At 31.2% G+C, this 18,336-nt stretch overlaps 1 protein-coding gene across 1 annotated transcript in view; it reads right to left on the bottom strand.

Moving 5' to 3' along the window:
- Nucleotides 1-7,237: 7,237 nt before the first annotated feature.
- Nucleotides 7,238-18,336, bottom strand: part of LOC132718648 (myb-like protein X) — a gene marked incomplete at its 3' end in the record, with an annotated part of 28,320 nt that continues 17,221 nt past the window's right edge. Inside the window, exons 3-5 of the mRNA XM_060702365.1 lie at nucleotides 9,425-9,488; nucleotides 8,446-8,562; nucleotides 7,238-7,339 (exon numbers count right to left, since the gene is read on the bottom strand). Coding sequence (XP_060558348.1) covers nucleotides 7,238-7,339; nucleotides 8,446-8,562; nucleotides 9,425-9,488 — 283 coding nt within the window. The remainder of the gene's footprint in view (nucleotides 7,340-8,445; nucleotides 8,563-9,424; nucleotides 9,489-18,336) is intronic.

Raw genomic sequence — 18,336 nt, forward strand, 5'->3', positions numbered from 1 at the left:
GTATTTTCATACCATATCCTTCTTTGTAGATAGAGTTTCTACTGAGCACATACTTGACATGGATTAAACAGATAAATAAGAACATACATTTAGATGATGTCAACTATGTGTTTGACGTATGGGTACCAGAGGTAAGTGTTCTCTGTATTTTAGTTTTGGTGTTCATGACACGGGTGCTATTATTTTGGTATGTAGATTTGATTTTTTATAGTATATATGTTTGTGTATTTAGCTTACCTGATCACAAAATTGACCTTGACCTATACATGACCATAATCATTAGTCAAATGTGGAATTTAAACAGTCAAAACTTGTTGATTTTTTTAAAAGCTTTGATTTATGATTGGATAAAGAAACTCTTTTGACAAAAGCTGTATGTTGATTACTTCAAATGTAACATATGCGTCGATTGTAATAACTTTATTTATGAATTTGATTCATTCCTTAAACAAAAGAACACTTTCAACTTAACTAACATGATTATTATTTTAAATGTTAACTTTGACCTTGAAATAATTATGACCATGGCTGGTTATGTCAAATATGAAATTTAAGTTAAATTTTTAACAGAAAATAATATTTTTTAGGAGTATTCCTGGAGATTTGGGGAGTCTTGGAATTTCCTTACATCTTTTATAGTAAAACTTTAAGAAACATATTCCATTAACCTGCAAAAGCTAGAGCTTTTTTTGCTGAAACATTGTCAAGTTAATCTCTTTTATGTTTGTTCTAAATGAAGCTATTGGGTTAAAATTAACACTGCTCAGGGTATGAAGCTGCATGCCAAAATAGTTCAGTAGCAATCATTGACAGTTCATATCAACTAGTGACTTCCCAAAGCAACTACTGACTTCCAAAGCAACCTTTCTTTAGCAACCGAAGACTTTTAATAGTAACCATGAACTGAACATAATAATCAGTTACTTTCATAGCAACTATTGACTTTACATAGCAGTCAGTGACTTCCTTAGCAACCATTAATTTTCCATAGCAACAAGTGAATCAGTTATTAACTTCTTATTACAACCACTGACTTCCACCGCAGCTATTGAGTAGTTAGTGCTTTTTCTTTGGCTTGTTAACTTTTTTAGATTCAGATATAAACATGGTAATATCAGATTGAGATTTAGACCTTATATCTGCCTTTTATATTATAGTATTATTATTAACTCCTTATAATTTATTCTTTGTCATATAGAACATTTTTAATCAGGTGAGCGATATTAGGCCTGTAATGGCTCTCTTGTTTTTTTTTATTTTATAAAAGCCACAAATGCGTAGATGTAGAGTTTTATAAGTGAGATCAGATCTTTAACATTTTTTAAAATAATTTTCATGACTGAATAAGAATTCTTTAACGTATCCATGAAGTATGATTATGAATTGATATATTGACATGCACTGTATGGTACTCTTGAAGGGGGCATTGTTCTGCTTGCTATTACCATTGACTTGTTAATTTCACAGCATGATTTACAAGACAGTGATAATAATGGGAAATAATAATAATATACATTGACATTTGTTGTTGCAACAAATGTCAATGTATTATAAAAGGTAATTATCATTTGTATGGTAATATCGTCATCATATTACCAAGTCAGTAATGATTGTGTCAATTGTGGTAATCAGAGATGAAATGTAATGTTAATGGACATATCACGGTATGGGATTGTACACCAAATATACCGTATAAGTGGATATTTCTGCGTGTCGAAAAAAATGGCAAATTTGGAATTCATAAAATTTCGCAATAGGAAACATAAGTAAATCACCAATCTTAGAGTAGAGTTAAAACTGAAAACAGGTTGGTTAAAATCTAAGCTAGAGAAATTTTAGTGATTTTTGTCAACTTGTGAAAATCGTCAATATTTTCATGCCACTAACTTAAACACTTTTACAGTATACGTGTTTTCAGTCAAAACAAAATCGAAGGAAAATACATGATGTAAGAACAATAGTATTTATCAGTGCATATAACATTTATTTGATCTGGGTTTGAGTTTATTGTTTCATAGATATATGCCAGATGTGAAATATATTCAAGTATCAACAAAAACATTCAAGATTTGATGTTCTTATTGATAAAATATGTCATGCCTGGCATTGGAGAAATTATCTAAATCAGTCTCTTTAAAAAATAAAAATTCTGAATCGGCAGATTTCTCAAACCTAACATACAAAATAAAATTTTGTCACCTTAGTGCAATAACTGATTTAACCTCCTATTAAATTTAGAAGAACTTACTCCGTTACTGCAGTAAATTGACAAGATATTTAGTAAGAAACACAAATATTTGACTTCTACAGTTATGAAAATATGCACACGTCCAGTGTAATGGGTATAGTACTTTATTGTACTGGTTAAATCAAGCATTGTAAATGTAAAAACAAAAAAAATTAAAAAATATAGAAATAAATCAACATTGGTATTGATTTCTGACACTTTTTGGCATATATCATTAATTAAAAATTACAGTTATATAGTCAAGTTAAAGTCTCAGATATGTCCTACATAAGTGACTCAATAAAATCTTGTTTTTGGAATTATGTTTCTCTGCTCAGTAATATATGAAAATTTGAGATTATTATACATTGTTGAAAGCAATATATGATTTGTTGGACACGTACACAGATATCAAATCTATATTGGACGTGGCACTAGCTGATACAGCTTTTGTAACTGACTGAATGAGTCCAGTAGAATCAGTATTTTGTTTAACAGTGTATAATAAGCAATTTATTTCACACAACTATTGTTTAACATGACAGAATTTTGTAAGATTGGATCCGAAACGAAAGTTGAAATCATAACTTATTTTCATTCATTCTTTTCTCACAGTTGAATCTCATTGTTTTTATCGTACTAAATCTTACAGACACCACTGTTTTTCACATTAATACACAGTGAACTACTTTTAGATATACATGGCACAATCTCACCTGTTTGAAAGACCGCCAAGGGAAGCAGAAACAAGAGTGTTCTGTTTTTACAGGTTGATAAACCTGACTTTATTTCTTGGTTCTTGGGGAAACAATCAGTGAGCAAGGGCTATTATCTACATAAAGTATATTATATTTTTTGTTGTTCCCTGTACATATGCTATATCTTGCATTTGTAAAAGAAAAATTAAAGTCAAACTGAGATAAAAAAAAAGTGTTATAAGTGCTAACAAATAAAAATTTTTGTACCTCTGATAATTTTCTTTGATTTTGTTTTTGACTCAGAACACTATTGTATGTATTGTACTTTACCATACCATGGTAAAACAATCAAAAGTGATTAAAGTACAGAATTTAGGTATCATGTACAGAATATCTGTCCCTGCATCAGTGTCTACTTAGAAGATCAGATACTATGTTGTTGTTGTTGGTTGTTTTTTTTTAAGAAAGATACCCATTCTTAGCCATATCTTACGTGCCATATCTTACGTGCCATATCTTACGTGCCATATCTTACATGCCATATCTTACGTATGGTAAATTGGATTGTTATAAAACATATTGTTAAGTGGAAATGATGCTCATCATATACTGTTTAAATCTTGCTGTGCATTTTCATGTTGCAGCCCATTGCAGAAAATCTGAAAAGATGCATATTTAAAGAAAAAAATTTGCTATACTAATATACATATATATACGATGCATTTTCAATGTCCATGATTGTTTTACAGTAAAAAATAATGGACATTAAATAACATAACATAAGTTGATTGGGCTTTATATCGTTAATATTATAATTACAAAATGTATTTAAAAAAAAACATTTTTTTTCTATATATATACTACTTATAGCTTCAGATTAATCTTGCAAGTCAATGGGCTGCAACATGAAAATGCACAGCAAGATTTAAACAGTATATGATGAGCATCATTTCCACTTAACAATATGTTTTATAACAATCCAATTTACCATACGTAAGATATGGCACGTAAGATATGGCACGTAAGATATGGCTAAGAATGGGTATCTTTCTTAAAAAAAAACAACCAACAACAACAACATAGTATCTGATCTTCTAAGTAGTCACTGATGCAGGGACAGATATTCTGTACATGATACCTAAATTCTGTACTTTAATCACTTTTGATTGTTTTACCATGGTATGGTAAAGTACAATACATACAATAGTGTTCTGAGTCAAAAACAAAATCAAAGAAAATTATCAGAGGTACAAAATTTTTTATTTGTTAGCACTTATAACACTTTTTTTTTATCTCAGTTTGACTTTAATTTTTCTTTTACAAATGCAAGATATAGCATATGTACAGGGAACAACAAAAAATATAATATACTTTATGTAGATAATAGCCCTTGCTCACTGATTGTTTCCCCAAGAACCAAGAAATAAAGTCAGGTTTATCAACCTGTAAAAACAGAACACTCTTGTTTCTGCTTCCCTTGGCGGTCTTTCAAACAGGTGAGATTGTGCCATGTATATCTAAAAGTAGTTCACTGTGTATTAATGAGAAAAACAGTGGTGTCTGTAAGATTTAGTACGATAAAAACAATGAGATTCAACTGTGAGAAAAGAATGAATGAAAATAAGTTATGATTTCAACTTTCGTTTCGGATCCAATCTTACAAAATTCTGTCATGTTAAACAATAGTTGTGTGAAATAAATTGCTTATTATACACTGTTAAACAAAATACTGATTCTACTGGACTCATTCAGTCAGTTACAAAAGCTGTATCAGCTAGTGCCACGTCCAATATAGATTTGATATCTGTGTACGTGTCCAACAAATCATATATTGCTTTCAACAATGTATAATAATCTCAAATTTTCATATATTACTGAGCAGAGAAACATAATTCCAAAAACAAGATTTTATTGAGTCACTTATGTAGGACATATCTGAGACTTTAACTTGACTATATTACTGTAATTTTTAATTAATGATATATGCCAAAAAGTGTCAGAAATCAATACCAATGTTGATTTATTTCTATATTTTTTAATTTTTTTTGTTTTTACATTTACAATGCTTGATTTAACCAGTACAATAAAGTACTATACCCATTACACTGGACGTGTGCATATTTTCATAACTGTAGAAGTCAAAATATTTGTGTTTCTTACTAAATATCTTGTCAATTTACTGCAGTAACGGAGTAAGTTCTTCTAAATTTAATAGGAGGTTAAATCAGTTATTGCACTAAGGTGACAAAATTTTATTTTGTATGTTAGGTTTGAGAAATCTGCCGATTCAGAATTTTTATTTTTTAAAGAGACTGATTTAGATAATTTCTCCAATGCCAGGCATGACATATTTTATCAATAAGAACATCAAATCTTGAATGTTTTTGTTGATACTTGAATATATTTCACATCTGGCATATATCTATGAAACAATAAACTCAAACCCAGATCAAATAAATGTTATATGCACTGATAAATACTATTGTTCTTACATCATGTATTTTCCTTCGATTTTGTTTTGACTGAAAACACGTATACTGTAAAAGTGTTTAAGTTAGTGGCATGAAAATATTGACGATTTTCACAAGTTGACAAAAATCACTAAAATTTCTCTAGCTTAGATTTTAACCAACCTGTTTTCAGTTTTAACTCTACTCTAAGATTGGTGATTTACTTATGTTTCCTATTGCGAAATTTTATGAATTCCAAATTTGCCATTTTTTTCGACACGCAGAAATATCCACTTATACGGTATATTTGGTGTACAATCCCATACCGTGATATGTCCATTAACATTACATTTCATCTCTGATTACCACAATTGACACAATCATTACTGACTTGGTAATATGATGACGATATTACCATACAAATGATAATTACCTTTTATAATACATTGACATTTGTTGCAACAACAAATGTCAATGTATATTATTATTATTTCCCATTATTATCACTGTCTTGTAAATCATGCTGTGAAATTAACAAGTCAATGGTAATAGCAAGCAGAACAATGCCCCCTTCAAGAGTACCATACAGTGCATGTCAATATATCAATTCATAATCATACTTCATGGATACGTTAAAGAATTCTTATTCAGTCATGAAAATTATTTAAAAAAATGTTAAAGATCTGATCTCACTTATAAAACTCTACATCTACGCATTTGTGGCTTTTATAAAATAAAAAAAAAACAAGAGAGCCATTACAGGCCTAATATCGCTCACCTGATTAAAAATGTTCTATATGACAAAGAATAAATTATAAGGAGTTAATAATAATACTATAATATAAAAGGCAGATATAAGGTCTAAATCTCAATCTGATATTACCATGTTTATATCTGAATCTAAAAAAGTTAACAAGCCAAAGAAAAAGCACTAACTACTCAATAGCTGCGGTGGAAGTCAGTGGTTGTAATAAGAAGTTAATAACTGATTCACTTGTTGCTATGGAAAATTAATGGTTGCTAAGGAAGTCACTGACTGCTATGTAAAGTCAATAGTTGCTATGAAAGTAACTGATTATTATGTTCAGTTCATGGTTACTATTAAAAGTCTTCGGTTGCTAAAGAAAGGTTGCTTTGGAAGTCAGTAGTTGCTTTGGGAAGTCACTAGTTGATATGAACTGTCAATGATTGCTACTGAACTATTTTGGCATGCAGCTTCATACCCTGAGCAGTGTTAATTTTAACCCAATAGCTTCATTTAGAACAAACATAAAAGAGATTGACTAGATGATGTTTCAGCCAAAAAAAGCTCTAGTTTTTGCAGGTTCATGGAATATGTTTCTTAAAGTTTTACTATAAAAGATGTAAGGAAATTCCAAGACTCCCCAAATCTCCAGGAATACTCCTAAAAAATATTATTTTCTGTTAAAAATTTAACTTAAATTTCATATTTGACATAACCAGCCATGGTCATAATTATTTCAAGGTCAAAGTTAACATTTAAAATAATAATCATGTTAGTTAAGTTGAAAGTGTTCTTTTGTTTAAGGAATGAATCAAATTCATAAATAAAGTTATTACAATCGACGCATATGTTACATTTGAAGTAATCAACATACAGCTTTTGTCAAAAGAGTTTTCTTTATCCAATCATAAATCAAAGCTTTTAAAAAAATCAACAAGTTTTGACTGTTTAAATTCCACATTTGACTAATGATTATGGTCATGTATAGGTCAAGGTCAATTTTGTGATCAGGTAAGCTAAATACACAAACATATATACTATAAAAAATCAAATCTACATACCAAAATAATAGCACCCGTGTCATGAACACCAAAACTAAAATACAGAGAACACTTACCTCTGGTACCCATACGTCAAACACATAGTTGACATCATCTAAATGTATGTTCTTATTTATCTGTTTAATCCATGTCAAGTATGTGCTCAGTAGAAACTCTATCTACAAAGAAGGATATGGTATGAAAATACATGTATTTCATTGCCAGTACAAACCATTCACCATTAATACAAATTTTATTGCAATTATAAACCATTCAAATTGTCATTAATAGAATATTTATTGCCATTTTAAACTATTCAAATTGCTATAATAAAGCATTCATATTACCATTAATACAATATTTATAGCCATTATAAAACATTCAAATTGCCATTTATACAATATTATATTTATTGCAATAAAATACCACTAATCTATATTGCCATTAAACACTATTCATATATTTCCAATAAATATAATTTTCATCACCTTACTGTATTCTTTATCAATAAAGAACATTTTGAAATGATATACCACTTTTATAACTATATACCAATTATTTGTCATAAAATACCATATATCTGTACACATATTGCCATAGAACGCTTTTTTCATCTTTATAATGTACCATTTATAATATTGCCATCATATACCATATAATATCATTCATTATGCCATGAAGCTATCAAAGTACCAGAGTTTTACAAGACGTAAAAACCCATATTATACATGCACAAAATGACTCAAGTGATCCCTTCAAAATGAAAGAAAATAAAAGAAAATAATTTCAATTTAAAAAAGAAGGCAATAATGAACATATTTTGGACAGTTTAAGAGTCAAAACAGAACAAATATATTTTCTCCTTTTTTTTTTGGTTGGGTTTTACGTCGCACCAAAACAGTAGGTCATAAAGCGACTTTGGAGCTTAACTATTTGAGGAAGACCACGGGTGCCAATCCGTGCATTATTTCAGACAAGAAAGGGGCACCCAAGTAGAACCACCAACATTCTGTTAGCTTGCTTTATAGTTTTCTCCTATGAGAAAATCCAAATTCCAATGTCCCATGCAGAGTTCAATAAGCATGTGATTGAAATTTTTAAGTCAATGACCTTAGAACCACTTGTCTACTGATGCCCCACAAAGCTATTGCTCAAAGCAAGGATATACATATTATTACATAAATCGGAATATTCAATGCCATTCAGAATATTCAGCAACAATTACGACTGAAATAATGCAAGAGCCCATATCTTTCTACATCATTTGTCATCAGTTAATATTTACCTGTTCATCATCGTCAATCAGACCAAATCCGCGATGTTTCATTTTAGCTCGTTCTCTAATGGTACCGGTTAAAAACTTATCATGCAGTTCACTTTTAGTTGTACCGTTAAAAATCTTCTGAAAAAAAATAAAACAAATACACACGTTTCAACACTTTGCCTTTACAGGTGCTGCTAGTGTAGATCAAACTCAGCGCGAACATCTATGCCGTCTGATCGTGTTCTGCACCATTTGCTATTCAGTCAGTACTTATTTTAAAAATTTCCCTAAAAATGATGGATGGTTTTGGTCTACACATGTAGATGGACAAGACCATTTCAGAAATGTGGTGTAATAATTAGGTTTTAACAAAGAGTACCAAATTAAAATGGATCAGGCACATATTGTCTTCCAAACTGGATTTAAGTTGCTAGATCTAGAGACAACGATTCAACTGAAACCTTTATCTTATCGCCATTGATTCTACTGGACAGACCCCAACCCTAGGTCCATTAGAATTTTTAGAAAAATTGTCCTTTATCAAAACATCATTTAACCATCTTATACTGTGAATAGAATCCTAGCAAGATGCCCTACTGACAGCTCTTGTTTTAAATCCTTTTTTTTTTTTTTTTTGCATGTTTGAATTTTTTTTCTGATTAACACACAGAAATAAAGGTTTTTTGTTTGTTTGTTTGTTTTTAAAAAGCAACATTTCTGAAAACATAAGCTTGTTTGGTCTTGAACAGTGACCAGTAAACCCATTCCCTTCAGTAATTTTGGAGAAACAAGCTTTTTCAAACACTTAACCAGTGTTACGCTGACGCTACGGTGAGTAAAATAGCTCTCTCTTCAAATAGTCGAGCTAAATATTGGAGTAGCCACAGCCCTTTCAGGTAAGAAAATCATTCATGACTCAAGAATAACATAACAGAAGATGTCCAATAATGCACAACTCCAAGTAATTTCAACCCAAAGAAAATTTGATTTTGTAGTATACCTTAGTAGTATCAGATATAAGGAAATCAATCATTGGTCTGGTTTTTAATTTCCTCTTCTCTACCCTGTAAATATATCAATATTTCATTAAACATAATACTTTCCAATGAGTTTTAAGTTTAAAGGAATTCCACTGGGGTAGACAAGCCTAAAAATATTAAATCTGAAATTCTTACATACATCTTGGGCACTTAAACAGGAAGATATCCAAAAGATATATAAAATACAGTCTCATGATTTAATAGAAAATCATAAATTTGGGCTTTTCTTAGCTTTTCAATTTCGGGTCATATTCTCAAATAGAATAAATTAATGATTCTGGAAATACGGAGTTAACAAATGATCTGAAATTATGCACACAAGTTACTGATGAAGACCTACATCAAAGAGAACACTGATCTTGAAAAAATAATTTCAAGTCCCATCATGTCAAAAAACTTCAGTGGAGTCCCTTTAATAATATGTTCAAAGATATTTTCTATTAATACTGTGCAGCACTAGTATCAAGAATTTCTCAGGCCAATTTTTAGTTTGTGAAAATTTCAGATTAATTTAACAAAATGTTGCAGCAAGGCTGAAATGTTTTTTTTAATTTGACTGGTAATGTAACCACTGCTGACCATCAGGGTTTCAAATCAATTATATTTATCATTGTAAAAGTTAGATAATGCGTTTTCTTCCAGATTCGGGGGTGTGTCTTTAAGCTTTTAAACTTTCCCATGCAAACATTTAATTTTTTTTCTAAACAATTTTTCTTTGGGTTTTCCCCTTTTTTTTTAAAAGAAAACAAAATTTTATTTAAGATCAAGTCAATGAAAAAAAAATTCATTTTCATAAAAAGGATCAATCTTTGGGAAAATCAGCTTCCCATTTAAAAAACCCAACCCCCTTTTTTTAAGGGGGATGGGAACATAAATTTTCCTAGCATTTGTAAAATTTGTTTTACAACAAAAATTGCTTTCAGGGGTCGTTTCAAACAGATGGGTTTGAGATGAAATTTTTAAAATTCATGCTTTTTACAAAATCAACTAAAATAAAATTATGTGCATAAAATTTTAACAATGCTTCATTCAACATTATTAGGAACGATACTTGAGCGGTGAAATCACAGGGCTTTTTTTACAGGTGGGGAAGCAGCCCTGCCCTTAATTTTTGGGGAACATTACACAGTAAATTAGCAAGAGGTCAGACCTCGGAGGAATATGTCCCTCAGCTTCGCTTCAGGCCATATACCTTCCTCAGTCTGACCAATCAGTCCGTAAACTTGCATATTGCCCTCAAGGCCATGTTTTATTTGTTAAATATTGAATGCAACTTTATAAATTCCGTCGATATCAACTAGTACAATTTCTTACATAATTCATTTAATCTTTTAAACTTGGCGATTAAAACTGCATTTGGACATGTTAATAAACTACACTTTTTTCAATCTATTACTTTGTTTTTCACGTCACTAATTTGTTTTTCAGTGCAAACTCTGTTGAGCAATTAACCTTTTTATCAGTAATCATGTCTTCCGAAAGAAAGACTTCAAAGCAAATTTTACTTCTGATGAGCCACTACTCTCAATAACAACAAAACGTTTTTTTTTTGTTTCCAAGATGGTTGCTATGGAGAGGCTTGTATGGTTGCTTTAAAAACAGTCTTTTTAGCATAATAAAATACTCGCATGAGGGAAAATAACTTTGCAATATAAATTCAAGCGGTACAATACATTCATTATAATTATTATCCTCATGGAATATTCACTGTCAATATATAACGATTCACCCACTGATGATTCGCCCCATAACGACTCGCCCACTTTGGTGACGATTCACCCAATTTTAATGACAATTCGCTCAACTTTAGTGACGATTCACCTCACCTAATATTAAACTCTTTTTTTTTTAATTAATTTTGATTTATAAAAATCAATTTCATTTCGAAAGGAGCATGCAAATACTTAATCGCTGACATACCTTTATATTAACGATGTTCTCACCAGCTCGTATATAGGAGGCTGCAGAGTATAAAAAGACACCTAATATACGATCCCAGTTGCCCTTTACACATGTTGATGCTGACTTTGCTATTTCTTTTTCGATATGTACAGAAATAACCATTCAAGTACACAACGTCGAAACGAAGTTACTTACGAACTATGCGCGAGGAGGGAAAAAGCTTATATAAAGCCGATCCCCTCCATGCTCTTTGTCCAAAAAATTATGGGGACGCAACCCTGGGTTATGAAACAGCATGCACTATCATGATCAGATATTTGTCTCAGCTGTATCTTCCTGTGTAAGACAATATTTTTAAAAAATCTTCGATTCATTTCTGGTAGTTTCTAATAAGCAAAGCAACATATAGATGATTAAACATATTAAAGGATTTTCCACGGAGGACCAAACGCCTAGCTATAAAATAAAAATTTGAATTTCTTACAGAGATCAGCTGGGGCACTAAAAACAGAAAGATGTACAAAAGATATTAAGATATATACTCAAAACTAAATTGAAATAAATTGTATTTTTTTTGTTTTGAATTGTGCAACACCTTTCCATTTTGGTCATGTCTTATAATTAGAATATTTATTTGGAAAAATAGCGTGGGCAAATGATCTAAAATGTTGGACAACAAGCTTTTTGTCTAGACCTACATCAAACGGAACATAAATCTCGAAAAAATATTTTCAGTCCCGACATGTCAAAAAAACAAACTCATTGGAGTCCCTTTAATAGACAACAACTACAAGTTCACACTGTTGCTATATAACTTTGAAAATATCAAATTTAAAAATATTATCTTCTGCTCATGTTTTTTTTTATTTATGCTGCTAGTTTACGTTCCATGCTAGCAACATATTTGTTACTAAATAGATACTCATTTGTTTCGATATAAAAAATAACCATAAATATTTAAAATGAAAACAGTGTGGTGATGAAAATTCAATATTTGAAACTTTAAAGGGGCTCCACTGAGGGTTTTTGTCACAACGGAGCTTTTGTAAAATTTGATGGAAGTCTGAACAAATGTTTTTATGTGAAATTCTAAACCATTCCCTTACCAAAATAATCATTTTAATTGTGCGCTCATCACTCAAATTGGGTTAAGAATCACAAAAAACAATAAATTTTAATTCTGAGGAGTACATTTCTTTATTTTCCTTTGCAGATTTTTCCCTATTTTAAGTGCTATCTGTGATGACTTTATAGGTTTCTAGTCACCGATGCTTAATTATAATAAATATGTGTTTCAGCAGCATGTTGTTTACTCTGATATTCTTCTAGATCTGTCCCTTTGAACCTTAATTAATTATCTATATATGATATTCTATATTCATCAACACGGTCCCAGAACTCTTAATTTAATGGGTAGCTATTTAGACAAATCAAAAGAAAAGCAAAAAAAATTGAAGTTGTTGAGTGAATGATAATACTACTTTTATTAAAAATAAAATCTTTATGAAATAAGAAAATAAAAGAAAATTTATGTTCTCTGTCTCACTAATATGGATAAAAGAAAAGGTAAGGAAGGGAATGTAACGAAATGACATGAAAGAAAAGAAATGAAAGAGAAAGGAAAGGAGAGGAAAGAAACGAAAAGAAACGAAAGAAAAGAAAAGAAAAAAAGGAAAGGAAGTAAGGAAAGAAAGGACAATTAAATTAAAATGTCAAAAAAATCATTGACACGTGCTTAAAACTTTAGATCATACGTCAAGGGTCAGTTAGCAAGATACAGTTGGAAAATATATGTTTTAACACTATAAAACAGTGTTGTGTGAAGGTGAATAATCATTCAGAGTTGTGGCAAACAAATTTTCTTTGGTTATCTCCCTTGAAATGTACTAACCATAATAATATTTCTAATTTTCTCACGACACAAACAATATTTTTTCTTTTCCGACAATTTAAGTTTCATTAGAAGTAACAAAAAAGAAATCAATACCCATGAAGCGTACCGAGATTTTGATCAATATTATATTGAGTTTGTTCTAATTTATTTTAGTTTGATTTTTTATTTTCTAATTATTAAATGGTCAGCACACATATTGTTTACTCTGATTTACTTCTGTCGCTTTGAATCTTAGTAGGTTATTTATATTATACTATATTCTATATTCATCAGCACGGTCCCAGTACTCTTAATGAAATGGGTAGCTAATTGGTTATACCAAAAAGAAAAGCAAAAAATACGAAGTGGCTTGGTGAATGATAATATTGTTTTATTAAAGATAACATCTTCATGAAACAACAGAATAAAAGAAAATTAATGTTCTCTGCTTCACTTATATGGAAAAAAGGAAACGAGAGGAAGAAAATGAAAATGAAAGGAAACGAAAGAAAGGAAATAAAAGGAAAAGAAAGAAGAAGAAAGAAACAAAAAGAAAGGAATGAAAAGAAAAGAAAAAGAAAGGAAAATAAAGGAAAAGTAAAGAAAGAAAATGTAAGGAAAAGAAATTTAAAATATATAAATTGTCATGACACATGGCTTAAAAGCATTAGGACAAGAGAAACAGTCGGAAAATATAAAAATTGGGGACATTGTTGAGTAAAGATGAATAAATCATTCAGGGTTTGGGCAAGAAATTGTTCTATGGTTATCTTCCTTGAAACATATTATAATAATATTTCTACTTTACTCACGACACAAACGATTTCTATTCTTTCCAACAATTTCATTGTCATAAGAAGTAATAAAAAGAAATCAATACAAATGCTGCGTACCGAGATTTTAATCAATATATATTTAGTTTGTACTTATCAATTTAAGTTCGATTGTGTTGCTGTAAGTTTCTTAAAATACTCAAATCCGTTCCAGTTATCAATGAGTCCTATGTTTCTTGCTCACGGAAACAATAGCTTGCCCCTAACTTGGTTTGAACCCACGCGGCCAGAAATCCTTAGATAACTAGTCCGACGTGTTAATCACTCGGCCCCGCCTCTCAATAATCAATAATTTAATTAAACAACTAAAGTTCAACCTCTACAAAGCATCAACCTTTGGGTTCTAGAAAGGTTTGACTTCTCTCGTTCTGGAATGGTTTGACTTCTTCAGAAGCCTTGATTATTGGGAATAATTCTTGCTGTTTACAAGTATGTTGTTGAACAGGTATTTGCTCTACAATGATTCCTTCTGCAGGAATTACCTTATACTACTGCCATAATTAACTTTGAGATCTTTTATTTGGATAAAGTATTATATTATGTCGAAATGAATTATTACATAATGGCACTAATGGCACCCTAAAACAACAACATTGTGGGGTATTACATACTCAGTCGGATTTAACTTCGTCATGAAACAGCATGCAAAATTCGGCATCCTTTACGCAACCTAGGATCGCCTTTATCAGGGTTAAGTCTTCAATACTCACGCCAGCTAGGACAGCTTCTACAGTATTTAGTCTTCAACCCTTTAAAGATATACTATGCTCAAATTTGATTTTTAAAATTGTTAATTATTGCTACACAGTCTATTTGTATTTATAAAATAAACATGTTTCGTCTTCATTTAAAGTAGATATGTTATGTTTTGAACTCTTAACACTATAGGTAGTCACAATATGAATATATAGTGTCTTTAAAAAAACTGGCAGTTTTTTTAAGAATAGACTAACTTTACTTGACCCGTAATAGGGAATGCAGCTTCCTTTACATAGTTAAATCATTATTTTATTCAAATTAAATATTTCATGGATTTCAATACATTTCTAAGATAAAGATATTTTACGAAAAGATGAGCATAGTATATCTTTTTGCACATTTTGCCTCATAAGTAGAACCTTGTTATTCACGAGAATAGGCAAGCATATGTGTTAAGTAATGTTTCGATAATGGATTCAAGGCATATTAGAAGTTTTTCACCTGAGGAAGATATTTAACGCATAACTTTTTATTCTATTGTGAGTGTATTTAATATATTCTAGTGATGATTTTGATGTGCTGCTATAACGCCAGTTGGTTCCATTGACTGGAAAAAGGCGAGGCTATCAGATGAATGGAAAGTAGACAGTAGCAGAAAAGCAGTAGGAAAAGTGAAGCTTTAATTAAATTAGCAGTAGCACAGCAGTAACAGTAGCAAAATTATAAAACGTGAAATTGGCAGTAGCTGTAGCAAAGCAGTGGTAGTAGTTTTAGCAGTAGCACAGCAGTAGCAGTAGCAAAACAAGAAATGTCAAACGACACATATGCCCCCCCCCCCTTTCTAGCCCTTGACTCACATTATTGGTAATTTTTTTATTGAAAATTGCCATGAATGGGTACATGGAAGTGTTCAGTTATGGAAAAAAGAAAAATAATGAAGACTTTGTTATAAACAGTTTTCAAGATAATGAGACATTTAAGGCCCCTGTGACCTTTGAACTAGTGACCAGAAATCAAAAGGGATCATCTAATTGTTATGACCAATCAATATACGTAATATGAAGACTTTATGATAAATAGCTTTCAAGATAATGAGCGGAAAACATACTAACATTTAAGAACCCTGTGACCTTGACCTTAGACCTAGTGACCCCAAAATCAATAAGGGTCACTTTCTAGTTATGACCAATCAGTATGTAAAATATGAAGGCTTTGTGATAGTTTTCAAGATAATAAGCACAAATCATTCTGACATTTAAGGCACCTGTGACATTGTCCTTTAATCTAGTGACCAAAAAAGCAATACAGATCATTTGTTGGTAATGACCAATCACTATGTGAGATATGAAGACTTTCTGATAAATATCTTTCAAGATGAGCTAAAACAATATTACCATTCAAAGACCCTGTTACCTTGACCTTTGACCTGGTGACCCAAAATCAACAGGGTCATCTACTAATTATGACCAATCAATACGTGAAGTATGTAGACTTTGTGATGAATACTTTTCAAGATAATCAGTGGAAACCATTCTGACATTTAAGGTCCCTGTGACCTTGACCTTTGACCTAGTGACCCAAAATCAATAGGGGTCATCTACTAGATATGACCAATCAATATGTGAAATGAAGACTTTGTGATGAATACTTTGCAAGATATTCAGCGGAAACCATTTTGACATTTAAGGCCCCTGTGACCTTGACCTTTTGATCTAGTGACCCCAACATCAATAGGGGTCATTTACTTGTTATGACCAATTAATATGTAAAATATGAATACTTTGTGATGAATATTTTGCAAGATAATCAGCGGAAACCATTTGACATTAAAGGCCCCTGTGACCTTTACCTTTTAATTTACTGACTCCAAAATCAATAGGGGTCATCTTCTAGTTATGACCAATCACTATGTGAAATATGAAGACTCTGTTATAAATAATTTTCAATAAAATCAGCGGAAACTATGTGGTCTACCAACGGACAGACCGACGGACCGACAAACCGACATTAGCAAAACAATATAGCCCCTCTTCTTCGAAGGGGGGCATAATTATAAAAAATGAAATTGGCAGTAGCAGACGCAGTAGCAAAAATATATAATGTGAAATTGGCAGAAGCAGTAGCTCAACGGTAGCAGTAGTTTTAGCAGGCAGCAGCAAAACAGAAGCACAGGAGTAGCAGTAGCACAGCAGTAGCATTTGCACAGCTGTAGCATTAGCACATCAGTAGCAATAGCATAGTAGTAGCAGTAGCACAGCAGTAGTACTAGCACAGCAGTAGCACAGCAGTAGCAGTATGTCAACTGTGTAGTTCATCGAACTTTGTGGACATTTTTGTATTATTATGAGTAATAAATAGAGACGAAAATATGTCTGCTTATTGTAGTGTCATCTTTACTGAAAGGTCCAGTCATTTTAGTTATATTTTGACTTGCTTATTATTATAACTTTTTTATTTCCTTTAGATTTTCATATTTACTTTGATATATAACATATATACTTAATCATTCCAAAGATGTCCTCACAGTTTCGTTTTACTTGCCGTGTCAGTGTCGCTATCATTGCCGCGTGTATATAGACTGGCAATCATTTCAGTGGAAAAAGTAACAACATCGCCAAAATGGAACAAAAACTAGGTAAATAAGGGACTAGATGGTCTCGGACCACATACCTTTTGCGTAAATATTCTGCTATTGATCCGCGATAAAGAAAATACACCTAAATACTTTTGATACAGTGTAAAAAGAATATATATCCTCTTATGGTAATGATGCTTTTCACATTGGAGACAAAATATAAATCAAATACCTCGAAGGACCTGTAAAAATATAAGACGGGTATCCCGGCACAATTTGCCTTCAAGATTGATACACCAATACATCTCACAGTGCAGCCAGTACTATAATATAACAAATATAGTTTGTAGATAATTCAATTGAAAGATATGGACTTGCAAATGCGGCTGCTGGGACATTAAGTATTTAAAGTTTCAATACAAGTATTTCAAGGAAAGTGGTTGCCTTGAAATGTGATTTATGCGAATAGCGACATGGATACCAAAGTGAGGGTGATTTTTTGATTTTTCAATAATAACTAGTACAACTTCTTTTATACTTTATCAATTTGACATTTTTCGAGCAACAATTTCATATAATACTGAAAAGAAACAGAAAAAAGTGATTCATTTAGTATGAATTACCAACGTTACCTCGGCATTTTTTGAAACGACGTTATCTCACAAAAGTCACTGAATCACATTCGATTTTTGGATAAGCCAGTTAAGCCTTTGATGCCTGCTTAACTTTCAACCTGGTTACTTAGTATTATCTTTGTATTTTGGAATGTTCATATACTATTTGTTCTTCATTTCAATTATTTGTTTTCCAAGTCACTTATTTGATTTTTCAAATACATTGCCAACTCTGTTGAACGGCCCTTTATCGGTTACCAGTTTTTCCAAAAGTAAACCTTCAGAATAAATTTCACTTTTAAAGAACCATAACTCATAGCAACAACCAAAATCCTTGTGTTTCAAATGTTGTTGCCAATGAGATGTGTACTGCTGC

This window comes from Ruditapes philippinarum, unplaced genomic scaffold (genome assembly GCF_026571515.1).
Source record: "Ruditapes philippinarum isolate M1 unplaced genomic scaffold, ASM2657151v2 ctg6385_1_1_1_1, whole genome shotgun sequence".
Lineage (NCBI taxonomy): Eukaryota > Metazoa > Mollusca > Bivalvia > Venerida > Veneridae > Ruditapes > Ruditapes philippinarum.